Source organism: Pterocles gutturalis, unplaced genomic scaffold, assembly GCF_000699245.1.
Source record: "Pterocles gutturalis isolate BGI_N339 unplaced genomic scaffold, ASM69924v1 scaffold46583, whole genome shotgun sequence".
In the NCBI taxonomy this organism is placed as follows: Eukaryota; Metazoa; Chordata; class Aves; order Pterocliformes; family Pteroclidae; genus Pterocles; species Pterocles gutturalis.
The window spans coordinates 29,156-44,474 of record NW_010127390.1 but is presented as its reverse complement, the minus strand read 5'-3'; the positions used below and the strand labels follow the sequence as shown (position 1 = coordinate 44,474).

The following is a 15,319-nucleotide window of genomic DNA, read 5'->3' as shown; positions in this document are numbered from 1 at the left end:
GCAGGAAAATCTTCCACTTGCTAAAATCAGTGATGCCACTTAAATTTTACTAGAGTGTGATGATTCTAAGGTAGGATCAAATAGCATCACTAACTGAAAAAAAGGTAAATGGACTCTATTGCAGTAAAGAATACAAAAATAAGGAATGAAATCACTGGTGTTCAACATATTTAAACAGCAAACTTTAAATTGCAGCCCTCGAGAAACATTTTGTCAAAACACTTATTTGAAAAGCTTAAAAAATGTGTACTTTAAAGTGTTCCCAAGAAGCATGCTCTCGCTGGAAAGATAAGCAGCATACTAGGCTACATCAGGAGACGAATGGCAAGCCAGTCAAGGGATATTCTTATTCTCCTGTACCCAGTACTTGTGAGGCTGCACTTGGACTGCTGTGCCTGGTTTTGGTCCCCCTCAGTGCAGTAAGGATGCTGAGATGCTGGAGAGGCTTCAGCAAAGGGCAACTAAGATGGTCAGAGGCCTACGAGGAGGCATTTAAGAAGCTGGGGAGTGTAAAATACGACAGGGACAAACTCTTCTTGGTAGTGGCAAAGAGTATAACAAGGGGTAATGGTCACAAATTTTCGCCTGGCAAGAATAACTACACTAGGAAGGCAGTGCAACACAAGAGCAAATTGTCGAGGGAGGGGATGGAGTCGCCTCCTTGGAGATTTTTCAGGACTTATTCAGACAAACCTACAACTGACCTGATCTAATCACAGAATCATAGAATGGTTTGTGTTGGAAGCAACCTTAGAGATCATCGAGTTCCAACCTCTCTGCCATGCCATGGGCAGGGACACCTTCCACTAGACCAGATTGCTCAAAGCCTCATCCAGCCTGGCCTGAACACCTCCAGAGATGGGGCATCCACAGCTTCCCTGGGCAACCTGTTCCAGCATCATGACATAATGATGGCAATAATCCCACTTAAGTGGGAGGCTGAACTAGATGACCTCCAGAGGTCTTTTCCAGCTCAGATATCTCTGGCTTTTTCAAATGAAGTAAAAATATATTAGTAGTATTCAAAATATTAGATGGAATAGTTAAATGTAGGAGAACAAGAAGAAATTGGATTAAGGTTTGACCTCAAAGATATGAAACTTTGCCCTTGAAGCAAGCAAACACAAAAGAAGATAGACATGGCAGAAAACAATGAGAACTAGCAAACATAGCAAGAATGTAGAAGATAGGGCTCAGTCAATCATTAAGCTAATCAGGGCACGTGGACAATAGTAATTAACCAATAGAAGTACTGCTCTCATTGCACACATGCCGCAAGTAGAGCTGCCCAGGCTATAAGGACTGATGTAAAAGGGCAATGAACGATTCTGATTCACCCTCTATCAGAGTCCGTGCCTTAATCTGCCGCAGTTAAAAGTGAGTTCCCTTCAGCCACTTCCCCTCTCAGACTCTTCCACGCTTTTCTTCAAATGCCAATGGCAAGTCATGCACAGGAGGTGTCTGTGCCAGCTCTGCACGTAACAGAAATTCTCCTAGACACTGACCTAACAGAGAAAAGGGCCTGGAAAGGAGTAAAGAATCTACACACAAACCTATGGACTTGAAAAAAATACTATGTTTTTGTCTTTTTGTCACGAAACTCGGAACTCAGTAGACCAAGTGGTATATGAAGTTTATCTAAATCAAATCTATGAATTAGAATGAAGATAAGCAATTAAACTGCTATTTCATAGAACAACCAACAAACCTTATTTAGAATGGCTTTTTCTAATGTTTTTCCTAGATTCTCCTCACTAACACATGGAGACTTGCCTAGACACTTCTCACTTCCTAGTTGCAACCTATGGCATATTTTCCCTGCTGAAGGGGGGAAAAAAATGAAACTACAAAGGGAATACATCTGTCAAGCTTGGGTCACAGATCTAGAAGTCAGATAATTGAAATGTTTTTCTGTAACAAGGACTTGTACTGCATATTCTTCTTTGCAGTTTTTTAAGCCTCTTTTTAAGACATATTTGGTATCACATGCTCCCTGCAACATACCAATTTTATAATTCCCTTAGGGTGGTTCCTGTTTCATTCCTGATTAGTAAATCTAGATGTTTTCCCAATTTCAGTCTAATTACTCTTCTAAACTCCCCAGAACTGAGGGGTTTTTGTTATTTATATTCACATGACACTTACTTGTATACTTTAAATCCTATTGCTAATATTGAAGAACTAAAAAATAAGCAAACTCAGAAATGCGGATGAACCTCCAAGCATATCAAAATACAAAAAAAAATTAATCTGTCTCAGAAGCATACAAACAGTACATGGAAAAATGTTCACATCATGGCCACAGCTATACCATACAATACAGGAGAACACTGCATAATGGTTCACATGAACACGCATTACCCTAACTTCCCTGATCCAGGTAACATGCTAGGTTACCTCAAGGGAGAAGGTCTGTAATTGGGAAGAAATTCACCTTTTTAATGCAGAGTGCCATAGTTTGTCTCCTGCGTCAGGAGTTCATGAACCAAATGATAATTTACAGGCCTGTGAGAGGCCAGTGCAGCAGAAGAGTAGAGCAAAATGAACACACAGTCTCGTAAATCTGCACCTGACCCATAAAAAAATATATTGTTACACCTTTATTTAAGAGTATAACTTTTGAATGTGCACAGTGCTGTTAACAACATATTCATAATAATTATTTCAATAAAAACTGCTAGAAACTCACCAGGTGTTTCAAGGCATTAGAAAGCAGTCGTCTCCCAGCTGGCTTATCGAAATCAGCAATAATCCAGACAGTAACAGCATATAATGCATCTTCATCTGAAAATTAAAGATAATCCTGCTTTACATTCTGAAGAATCTTCTCACAAGTAATGAATAATAAATTCTGTTAGAGATTTTGAAGTTTATGTGCACTGTTTTGTACTTATGTTTACTGCTAACTTCAACTGTAAGACTAATCTTTGTCACATCAGAATCTTTTGCCCTCTGAATTGAAATAAAATTATTAAGGGGTACTTTATCACGTTAATGCAAGAGTCACTAAAATAGCTGATCTGTTGCTGTACCACTGAAACATGATGTCTCTAAATAATAAACTACCTCCCTTTAACAAGACTTTCTTTACCACAGGTTTCTTGTGAACATTTGATGGCAACTGACCATATATCCAGACATGAAAAGAAATACGTAGTTACAAGAACGCATGAGTTAGGCCATTCACTTTCCCCAGCAGCAAAGGAGAGTCCTTCAGCCAAAAGCAGGGTTAAATTTACCATTTCTGGACACAAATGGGAATATACAAAATACAGCTCAAAGAAAGTAAATTATAGTGTAAGTGTATACTTAGAAAATCTCCCTTTTTCCTGGTCTGTTACATCCTAGTTCTTCATTCCTCATAGAAAAGCAATGGTACATGGAAAACTCTGCAAAATTATTTGTAGCAGAATATCAGTCCACTCAGGTCTGTCATATTCCCTAAAAGTTAATACATATAGACAGGAATTTTACAAGGTTCTGGTAAGATTCTAGGAAGAAGTTATGATTAAGCATTGTTGGGGTCCTGAGAAACACAATGGGGACAGAGATTTGAAATGTAGATTCCAGCTTAAAGGTTATGGGTTTTACACAAGAGATCTGAATCTCAGAAATGAGCCTACAGATTGAAAGCCAGTCATCATTTGACAACTATCTGGGATGTTCCTGTGGTTGTAGACAGAGAATCAAACAGAGAAAAACAATTTTACTCTAAAGAAATGTAAGTATATGGCATTTCTTTCTGATAATGGACTAAGTGAAAACTATGTTAACATTGTAACAATTACTTAAAGAATAGCACTTTGTTAACAGGATTATTCTGTCCCTTGATAGACTGATATAAATGAGCAGTTAACTGTCTACTCCTAGAAATTAACAAGGGACAGACTACTGCAAAATTCCATGCAGTTTTATGCCCCCACTGTTGTAATTATAATTTCTTCTAACTCCAAGGGAAAGTACTTTCATATGCAATAAGAATATTTTATATCAAAAAATATTTTAAATGTACAAAAAAGTGAGTTTAGAAAAATAAAATGTATAAATGAGTGATAATCCATCAGAATATTTTTTCTTTTCTACTGAAAGACAAAGCTTCAGACATCAAAATTAAACAATCTAACTAGAGGAAAAACAGAGATACTGAATGCTAACAAATAAGAAATAAAATCAATTATTCCTTAAATTGTAGAAATGCTTAATTTTGACATAGATATATATTCTTCACTTGATAATGCTGCAACTAAGAGTCACTTGAAAACTGAATATACTCTCCTTAATGTCCTAAAGTAAAACCACATTAGTATGAAAACTGAGCATTTGAAGCTGCAAAAGTCTTGCAAAGGTTTTTAACTTCACATCTGTAAAACAAAAAACAACTAGCCACAACACCCATCCCATTTCAAAACTACAAAATCTAAAATAACAATCCTGTTATTATGTTTATAATATTAGGACATGATCCAGCTCCTGAAAGAAGATACTGGGATAATGTATTTATTTACATGGGATCCTTGGGCTATTTTACCAGCAAATTTCAACAATTTGTAATACCCATATATGTATCCCATATAGAAAATTAATATACCCTTTTTTGTTAAATACTTCATGTTGTCTGAAATTACAGCACTTTTATCTTGCGAGTCCAAAAAGGAGAAAGTAGAGAAGTCTTCCACATCAAATGGAACTGCAAAATGTAAACCACAACATGTTAGACTTAAAAAAGGAAAATTATACCAACAGCCAATCCCAGAAAAGTAGTTACCAGATGTGGATCTGAAATGTATGTATCTTCTTTCTGCTCTGAGTATAGTGGGGTTTATACGGGAAACTACATTGTGCTGATCCATAAGAAAATCCATTGCATTTATATGATCATTTAACAAACCCTGTAGTAAGAGAAAATGAACTATAAAAGTACAGATTTGATTTAAGACAAACAAAGACCAGGTATTCGTACAATCTTTCAACTGAGCTTAAAGCTTGTATAGTTATGGAAAATTACAAGTAAAAAAATGTATAAATATCACAGAGATAGTATTTCAAAATATCAGATACACATTGTTCAATTAACCACTGCAGTACATTCTTAGTTTCTGGTTGAAAAATTCCATGTGACTACTATATGCTTAGTTGATCCTTCAGTCTTGTATAATTTAAATATACTGTTTCAAAAACATGACCGCAAGTTAATGTAGCAATGTAACTTCAGTTGTCATATTATTAATTTCAAGCCACCTCATTATAAAAAATTCAATATATAAACATGACTCAAACAACCCACTGCCAAATATTTCATTTTGCGTTCATTTAGAAATGTTAAACATACCATGAACACTGCCCTCTGGAAGAACCCGGTGGCATCAATAATCCTCTGAAGAATTACTGTCTCTAATTCTGCAGCATCCATCTCTCCTCTGTTAAAGGGCACGCCATTAAACAGAGCTTGAGGCAATGGACCCAGGCCAGTCTTTTTATAAAAGGTTGCTCCTGCCTGATCACATCAGAAATATCACAGGATTAAATAGACTGTGGCTGGCTGTAGCAAAAAATGAAATTAATATCAAGAAACAATAAACACTAATCTCCAAGCGCTATTCACTGTCACACCTTCCGAGTAGCAGGGACAAAACAGGAAATGTTTGTAAACCAAACAGCACACATGGGACTCATTTCTCAAACAGAATGACAAAAGAAACTATAGATCTATATACAGCGTTTTAAACTTTTGCTTTATCATCTTGCTGAGAAACATTTTATTTTGCTTAATATCTTAGCAAAAAAAATTAAGCAAATATCATTGGAAAAGGACTTTGAGACAGTCATAGTTTGAGGTGGATCACCCTAGCCCTTTTCCCCAAAGGTGGCACTCCCAAAACACTGAAAAGGCTTCTATGTTCAGAAGCCAAGCCTTATCTGATAAGCCAGCAGAACAGGCTAACTTCTCCCAATCAGAGAAAAATCAGTGAGACAAAAATAAATAAAAATGTATTCTAAGTAATTACCCCTTCCTATTCTGTATCCTTTCGTGTTTTCTTTCAGTGTGACTTTCTGGATGGCTACAAACTCTATGGCAGTATCTCTGCCTCCCTTTCTGTCATCCCACTGTCTCCTCCCTGATCTTCATCCCAGGCTCATAGTCCCTGCTAGTCCAGGGGGTCTCCATTTATTTGTCTTCCTTTAATATTCTCTGTGGGAAGCTTTGCTTCCCTAAGCATATCCAGCTGTTTCCCAGGCAGGTTCAAACTGCCCTTCTATACAAAGCCTCCACACGACTCAGTGAGGAACAAGCAGCATAAGGCAAACAGCACCTTTTTTCCTAGCTTCCCAGGTGCATCTTCTTAAAGGAGCATAATATATAACAAATATATATTTTTATGTATGTTTTAGCAGAAAATTGTCTACATAAAGATCAATCAATTAAGATAAAAAATGTCTTCTCTATAGCCTTTAAATCAAAATCCATAGCTGCCTTTCCCAAAGGAAATTATAACCAGAAAGCACAATTAAAGTAAACAATGATTCGCACAGAAGACAGGCTTCAGCTTCTTACCCAGAAGACATAGGTAAACAATTTCTGTAGCATGAGAGAGACTCCTTGACATGCTTACTAGAAAAAAACTTGTGCTCCTGAAAGCCGCAGGCAATAGTAAATTTTAATAGTGCAAGTAATAATACAGAAAACCTTTCAACATTTCCACTAATGCCTGAATGATGACTGAAGAAAAATTTAACTCAAAGATACTGTATTTATGTGCTTTAATATTTAGCAATCTTTCAGCTTAGCAAATGCAATGACTTGTGTACTGCAATATTTCTTACCACTTTGCTCTCAACATACCTTCCTCCCTTCATCATATTCAGAATGAACACCTAGTATACTCTGGACATCAGCGTCGGGGTATTCACTTCTAAGAACATCTTTCACATCATTTACTGTTAGAACATTTCCATCTTTCACTTCATGGTACATCTGTAAAAATTATAACAGAAAGAAATAAGTAAAATGCAATAAATTTTCAATCATCATTTAACAAAATTAATAAGAGTAAATCAACAATAAAGATCTATAGTGCTGTAGTAGTTTCTATATCAGTATACAAACTGCTTTTACTGATATACTGCAGTTTTTATATTGCTTTAGTAATTAGCACCATCACACATATGCACAGTTTTTCATCAAAACACTGTTCTGATTAACCTGTTATTATACCTTTAGTCTCAAGCTGAAGTGGCAAAGTAAATACACTTATGTGAGCTGAATGTGAAAGGTTATTTCTCTCCACTGATTAGAGAATTTAGAATCTAAATTCTTATTATAAACTACCTAACCATGGGTAGTTACCTGAATCTATACGGGATGAATCCAAGCCTGAATTAGTCAGTGATACTTTTTCCTACAATGATAATTTACCTTACCAATGCTATTTTATTTCATAGCATAAGATTTTCCTACTTTCATCAAATGTACAAAAGAAATTTGAAGTTAAGATTATTCAATCTATTTCTTTTCAAATGAGAAACAGTAAATTTCTCTCTATAGCACTGAATATCTCAAACCTGTATTTTATTGATTCTGTTTTTGTTATCTTTTAATTATATTTATCATCCCCTCCCTTTTTAAAAAGCACACTGTAAATTGACATTTTGTGATCTGGTCACGGACAATAATCATGCATGTGTGTCAGCTCCTAATACTTGTGGATTTCTATTTCTCTTCCAAGGTCTCCTAGTTACTTCAATTCCTTTAATCTTAAGCTTTCTGAGTTTGTCCATGGCATTAGTTTCTAGGCAATGAACAGAATAACAGATAACAAAAGTAAGAAAAAATGCTGTGTATTAATACCATATTCTCCAATACAATTTTGCCTGCATTGTCTTCACATAGCCTGCTCACTTTATTTCCCTCCATTCACCTCTCGTCTCCGAAATTCCTGTCTTTACATGAACCTGCATTCTCTCACGCAGAAAACATGGCTTACTCAATAAGCTGTAAGCCTGGAATATTTCTGTGTTTTCTACACCCATGAACAGCTTAAACATGACCAAAATAAGAACTGATGTTACCCTGTTTCACTTTTGTACACTGGAGAACCAAGAGTTTTTCAAAGTTTATAGGATTGCTGAAGTGATATTAAAATGCCTGTACTCTGAGAGATACAGAACACAAAAGCAGGCACATCATGTTAATGCATATAATGGTGAATCATTTTTCACAAGAATATACTGAAAGCTGTATGGTATGCATCTACCTTTTTACAGTCTTGAGGACAGCCTGTAGAAAGGTAAAATTACAAGAACAAGTTGGTTTGAGGAGAAGGAAAATATTTCTGCAGATCATTCTACAGCATATTAATGCTATATATGTTTTAAATATATCTGCATTTATTTTACATGGAAACTAAGTATCATGTTGTCACAAGGTAGCAAAATCCTAACTAAACAGAAAAGTAAAAAAAAAAAGAGGTGATTTCTTGTGAAAGAACCAACATTAATTATCGAGGTAAAGGCTTGAGAGGTATCAGATTCATCTGCAATGTAATTAAAAGTTCTCCAAAGAGCTATTCCAGCGTCTTCATTTCCATCAATTTCTTCTTTTGTACTTAAAATGAAAACAAATCCAATTCTATAAATAAACAAAAAGAGATCATACATTTTAAAACAATCAGTTTCACACACATCCTACCATCAACAGAGAAGAAAAAGATGTTTGCATTCAAGTAATCTGTCCAGCATGTAGGCACAAAAAGCTGACAGTAATTAAGATTTCTGGGAGTCATTAGGATTTACCCACAGCCCTTTTCTTCCTTATCTGATCAAAGGTTACAACATTGTTTAGGTTCCTGCCATCATCTCTTAACCTTGAGTCTTTGTTTTAGTCTGAGCATAATCTGTCTTATTTTTCCTGAAATGGGTGTCTTGAGTAGCTGTGTGTAGACATGCTGGGGTCTTGATGCCCTGTCGATCAACACATGCCATTCTTACTAGCCCTTCTCTTGCCTTTTTAACCACCTGGAGCTTCTCCACCCTCCCATTACCATTCATTCTCCATTCACAGCAATTTTAATACATCTACTACAATTGCCTACATTTCCATTAAATTAAAAAAGCCCTAGAAATATGAGACTTGATAGGAAAAAAACACGAGAAAACTCCTCGTGGAGGTGGTATTTTCATACTGTTCTCATTATAAAAAACCTGTATTGATCAGGCCATACTGTCTTTACAGCATGAAGTATAACAGAGATTTGGTGTTCCAGAATAGCAGGGGAAATTCAAACCTAACAGCCACTTGTTTGTTTATACAAAACTTTTGATTAATTTGAACATCATAATTTGCACGTGTAACTCATGAAGATGTCACTGAAAGGTTTGGCACACACTCCAGAAAGCTTAAAAAGCCCAAAATAATGATGTGAAAATCCTGTTTCTCCAGGGAATAAGGGCTTGGACCAATGAGATGATCTGGTCAGACAGATTGCAAATAATGTCACAATGACTAAAGCACAAAGTCTTTCACAGATTGAAGACCCAGGAGACTTAAAACTGAAGATATTTGAAGTTATATTACCTGCTGAGAACACATAAGGATCCTTCTGGTCTCTACTACTGTCCTGGGTCCAGCTGGGATAGGGTTAATTCTTCACAGAAGCTGGGAGTTGGGCATAGCCGGATATTCGATACCATGCTGACGTCATGCCCGGGATATAAGGGGAAGCTAGCCGGGAGAGGGGTCTCTTTTGTGAAGCTCGTGGTGGTGAGATTTTCATTGTATCAGTGTTTCCATTGTACTCTATATCTTGTCTTATTGTTATATTCTTCTTTCTTTTGCTTTCCTCGTGTGGTATTATTAAAAATCTGTCGTTATCTCAACTCAGGAGGTTCCACTTTTTCTTATTTGCCCCCATCTTACCGGGAGAGGAGTGGGGGGGGGAGGCGGTGTTGCGACCACGTGGTGGTGGTGGTCCTGACACCAAGACAACTACACTACTTGAAAGGACTTCTGATCATTACAGTCAGTTCCATCTTAGCTGGTATAGAAAAGGGACAAGAAAGATCCTTCTGTTGAGGATCTTTCAGACCAGCAAACTGACCTGGACCAGAAAACAGTAGGGCAATTTCTGACAGTGAAAGGAAGAAAAGAGAGTAGAGGAGCTCCATCTTGCTTGCCATGTCACAAGCAATAGGTAAGGAGAAGCAAGAGTATCAAAATTTCAAAGAAAATTTTTCCAGTCACAAATGACAGAGCGTGTGTACACCCATAGCTAGAACATACAGATTCTTGAGAGGAGAAGTATATGCCTATTCATGAACACAGTTGCCTGCACTAACAGATGAAGACTGGGAAGGTGGATTCTGCGTCACCTGGAATTTTGTGAATGCAAAGCCATCAGAACGCTTCTAAGGATTTCCAAGCCTTCCACCGTCTGCTATCAACACATTTTCTAAGAAGAATAGATACCCTTCTCTCCACTTCAACACTGAGACTGCTTGCATAGTGGGAGAGAGGAACGGAAAGAAGATGGCCAAAACCAGGTATTTTTATGAATCAGAAACAGAGAATTTATGTGAATATTTTGCTGATGCAGCAGTTCAAGGACCAACTCATGTAGTTTTCCAGAACACATCCTTGAATCATCCTGAATAGGTGCAGCTAATGCTATTCATACTAGGTCTGCAGCAAAATCCTCTACCATCAGCTGTCACTTCTCCCACGACAAACCCAACAGTGCACAAAAAAAAAGCTGCTCCATGAAAAGCCCCTACAGAAGCAGCTATTCAATGTTGTTCTCTTCTGCATACACTTTTTTAGCAAACCTAAAGGCAAGGATGTCTCTGGCTGCCAAACTGCAACCCAAAGCACTTCATAATGTGCTAACTACCTTACACAATTGCAGCCATCTGTGAAATACAGCTGTACAAACTGCTGCCTGTTGCTGACCACATGTATGACAGCAGTGGATAATGTTCTATACACAGCAGTCCGTTGAAAGCTTGAAAATGATGCCAACTATCAAGAAGAAGCAAATTGTAAGACAGAACAAGGGAATCACGGTCTTTCTAAAGGAGTATCACAGAGACTCCAAGCCGGCTTCTGCTATAAAAAACACTGTGCATCTTGCAAGTATTTCCACAAAGCATACAGTTCCATCATAGCTGCTACAAGAACATGAGAGACCTACTGATCTCATGATACATGAGACCAACTACAACAACAGGACAACCGGCAATGCTGAGCTCACGCTTCAGAAGACCTGCATAATTACAAGCGATAATTCAATGAGTTTATTTAGGAAGTCAGCTTTCCATTTGGATAGCCACTGCACATCAGATATTTTAAAACGATTAAAACAAAATCTGTCATATCAGTATAAAATTGTTCAGACATGGTCAGGACATAATCAGGTGTGCATCAGATCAAAGGACAGAGGGAAGTAAGAAATACAGCAAGTTTTCTAAAAATATATAAATAATAATTAAGGCATAAAGATCCACCATGTTCTGCAATTAATTGCTTCTCCCTTTTTTCACATCTCTCATGATTGTAAATAACTTTTCCTAAAGACTTGTGTCATCTGGGTACCATAGGAACAGTCAGCAAAGCAAAATATTATACACCAGTATAGACCCCGCGGTTTGTCCATATCTTGAATACTGTGTACATGGCTGTTGCTCTCATCTCAGAGAAGCTTTATTAAAACTAAGAAAGTCCAGAGAAGGACAACTCAGACAACAAAACAACCTTTGGAACAGCTTCCAGGCAAGGAATAACTAGCAGCCTAGAGAAAGAAATGACTGCAGTCGAATGTGGTAGAGCTTTATAAAATCATGACTGGCATCTAGAGAGCAAGTGAGACTGCTTAGTCTCTCTCCCAATTACAAGAGCTACAGAGACACTAAAAGAAGCTATTGAAAGTCCGGCTCAAAGCAAACAAAGCAGTTCTTCATACACCACCTAGTTCAACTGTGGAAACATCTGGAAAAGGATGCTGCAGGTGCTAAAACTTTACATTAATTCAAGGGGAAAACAGAAAAGTTTATGGAAGAGAAACCCATTGAGGGTTGCTAAAAATTTAGAAACTACATTCAGGTCTGGAATTCTTCGCTCTCCAAATGTGCAAAGGCCAGGGAAATACTCAAAGTATCTGGTTGTCCTTTTCTTTTTATCTGACCTAGACAGCTCCCTGTGGCCTGTTGCAGACAGACTGACCTAAATGGACTTTTAATTTGACTCAGTTTGGCTGCTCTTACGCTGTTATGTATCAGAAAAGGCAAATGATGTTCTAGGCTATATTCTCCTCAAAGAGTGAAGCAGTATTGTCTCACCAGTAGTGAAACAGCAACAAAATGCACAGATAACTAATATCTGTCCTCCATTACTTTTTTTGTCATCGAAAGATAAGAAAACAAAGAAAAGCAAAACAATTATCAGAACCGGTAAATTTTCAAATGAAAACAAAAAACCTACAATTTATTGAGGAAACAAAAAGCCATTTGACAGGAAGATTTAAAATATTTAACATGGAATTCATCTTGCTGAATGTTGGACCTAGTTTGAACACCCTTCTCTTTAATAAGCTGTGGAAATAAACAGGTACTTCTGAGAACAACTCATTTTTGATTAAAGTAGGCATCTCAGACCAACCACATTCTTTCTCAGAAGCATCTCTTTCTTTCAAATGATGACTAGTTCAGACTCAGACAACTAATTTTTAGAAATTCAAAACTAGGTGATGATAATCTCGCTCTGGTCTTTAAGGTTTTATATAAAACAAAATGAGGTAAAGCAACCTCAGTTGAAAGAACTAAATTTAAAAATAATGTTTTACTTACAGAATATTTTTTGCTTAGAATGGGCATCCAGTGGGACTATTTGACAAGATAATATTTTATTAGATGTTTTCAGTTCATTTTGCATACACTCAAGTATGTTATCCCTTGCAACCTATTGGCTTAAGAATACTTAATGCCCAAGTAAGCTTAACACAAGTGGGTAACCAGTGTGTCCTATTAGCATGTTCATTTGAATTCATACCTCTGCCTATCAGAATAGAAGATGAAGAAGAAAGAAGGAAAGCAAACGTATTTTAAGACTTTTCTTCAAGACTTTCACTTTTTCTTACCTAAGTGGTACATTATGATGATAGAATAATTCTGCCAGTTTCATATAATCACCTGTATCTTCTTGGACAGGATCAACAAAAAGTACCTAAGAAGAGAAAACATATTATCCAGACAATATTTATTCTTGATGTCTGGTTTTGGTTTTTGGGTTGTACTTTTTTTTTTTTTTTACAGACACAAAATCTAAGACAAGACCAGACATTTCCAAAGGAGCTGTGTGTCCCCACTGTTTTCAATTTCCTAGAGCATTCATTGTAAGAAAACATTAAGAGTATAAATGAAAATAACTTCAGAGTTAATGAATTTGGACAAAATACTGAAAACAGGATTTAACTGTTTATTGAACTTCAAACCAAGTGATATCACTACTCTTCTTTGAAATACTCTGTGCCAATACTTTGTTCTAATTAATGAACATGATATTTAATTAAAAAGGATCTAATGCTGTTCTTCTATTACTTCTTTCAACTCTCTTCTGTTGTGAAAACCAAACTAAAATAAATAAACAGAATATATTGATTTAAAACTTTAATTAAAAAAGTGGAGCACTGGGAAAGAATTCTTCCTTCCTGTCTCACATATCTTTGTATTCACTCTTTCACTTATCGTAGCTTGAAGCGTAAAATCAGATCTCTCAGGATGGCACAGAATCTAAAACTAGGATCTGTCTCCATAGGTAGACTGTTCTTATGCAGATTTAATTATGACATTTAATTATGACATTGGTGCCTTACTTATGCAGCTTTGCACTGCAACTCCCCTTGGAATTTCTCATAATTTTGCTAGAGTAGCTGAAATGCAGCAGAGTAATTTTAAAAATTTTGAACACTCCCTCCCCCTCAGATTACAGTTAAATGATATGTTGTAGATTTCTAGAATATAGCTGTTATATAAATCTATGCCAATATTTAACTTTGAATACATAATGCAACCTACTTCATATTGCACACATCTTATGCTTCATTATAAACACAGATTTTTTTTTATTACATATGCTTGTATCTTGGTTGTCTTTTAATATACTGAACTTCATGTCACTTGGAGATGCTACATCAGTGGAAAAGCTACTGATGTCATCTATCTGAACTTCTGGAAGGCTTTTGACAGTCCCCCACAACATCCTTCTCTCTAAATTGGAGAGAAATGGATTTGACAGGTGGACTGTTCAGTGGATAAGGAATTGGCTGGAGGGTCGCATCCAGAAAGTAGTGGTCAACAGCTCAATGTCCAGATGGAGATCAGTGGTGAGTGATGTGCCTCAGGGGTCCCTCTTGGGACAAGTACTGTTTAATATCTTCGTCAATGACATAGACAGTGGGATTGAGTGCACCCTCAGCAAATTTGCAGATGACACCAAACTGAGTGATGCAGTGTTGACACACTTGAGGGACAGGATGTCATTCAGAGGGACCTGGACAAGCTCAAGAAGGGGACACATGTGAACCTTATGAGACTCAACAAGGCCAAGTGCAAGGTCCTGCACCTGGGTGGCGGCACACCCTGGTATCAATACAGGCTGGGGGATGAAGGGATTGAGAGAAGCCCTGCAGAAAAGGACTTGGGGGTACTGGTGGATGAAAAACTGGATACAGGCTGGTAATGTGTGCTTGCAGCCCAGAAAGCCAATTGTCTCTTGGACTGCAAAAAAGCATGACCAGCAGGTGAAGGGAGGTGATTCTCCCCCTCTACTCTGCTTTCATGAGACCCTACCTGGAGTACTGCATCCAGCTCTGGAGCCCCCAGCATAGGAAAGACATGGATCAATTGGAGGGAGTTCAGGGGAGGGCCACAAAAATGGTCAGAGGGCTGGAGCACTCTCCTATGAGAAAAGGCTGAGAGAGTTGGGGTTGTTCACTCTGAAGAAGAGAAGGCTCCAGGGAGACCTTATTGTGGCCTTTCAATACTTAAAGGGGGCTTATAAAAGAGATGGAGAAGCGCTTTTTACCAATAGTAGTGACACTGTAGTGACACAACAAGGGGTAACAGTTTTAAACTAAGAGAGCAAAGATTTAGACTGGATATGAAGAAATGAGGGTGGTGAGACACCACAGGTGCCAAGGGCAACACGTTGCCCAGAGCTGTAGATGCCCCATCACTGGAAGTGTTCAAGGTCAGGTTGGATTGGGCTTGGAGCAACCTGATCTGGTGAAAGATGTCCCTGCCCATGGCAGGGGAGTTAGACTAGATCTTTGAA

General features: G+C 37.4%; 1 protein-coding gene across 1 annotated transcript in view; it reads right to left on the bottom strand.

Moving 5' to 3' along the window:
* The window catches only part of LOC104465990 (UDP-glucose:glycoprotein glucosyltransferase 2-like), a 55,822-nt gene that overhangs the window by 14,064 nt on the left and 26,439 nt on the right, over window positions 1-15,319 (bottom strand). The window contains exons 12-18 of the mRNA XM_010079263.1: window positions 13,125-13,210; window positions 8,491-8,626; window positions 6,842-6,973; window positions 5,330-5,494; window positions 4,766-4,889; window positions 4,589-4,687; window positions 2,690-2,784 (exon numbers count right to left, since the gene is read on the bottom strand). Coding sequence (XP_010077565.1) covers window positions 2,690-2,784; window positions 4,589-4,687; window positions 4,766-4,889; window positions 5,330-5,494; window positions 6,842-6,973; window positions 8,491-8,626; window positions 13,125-13,210 — 837 coding nt within the window. The remainder of the gene's footprint in view (window positions 1-2,689; window positions 2,785-4,588; window positions 4,688-4,765; window positions 4,890-5,329; window positions 5,495-6,841; window positions 6,974-8,490; window positions 8,627-13,124; window positions 13,211-15,319) is intronic.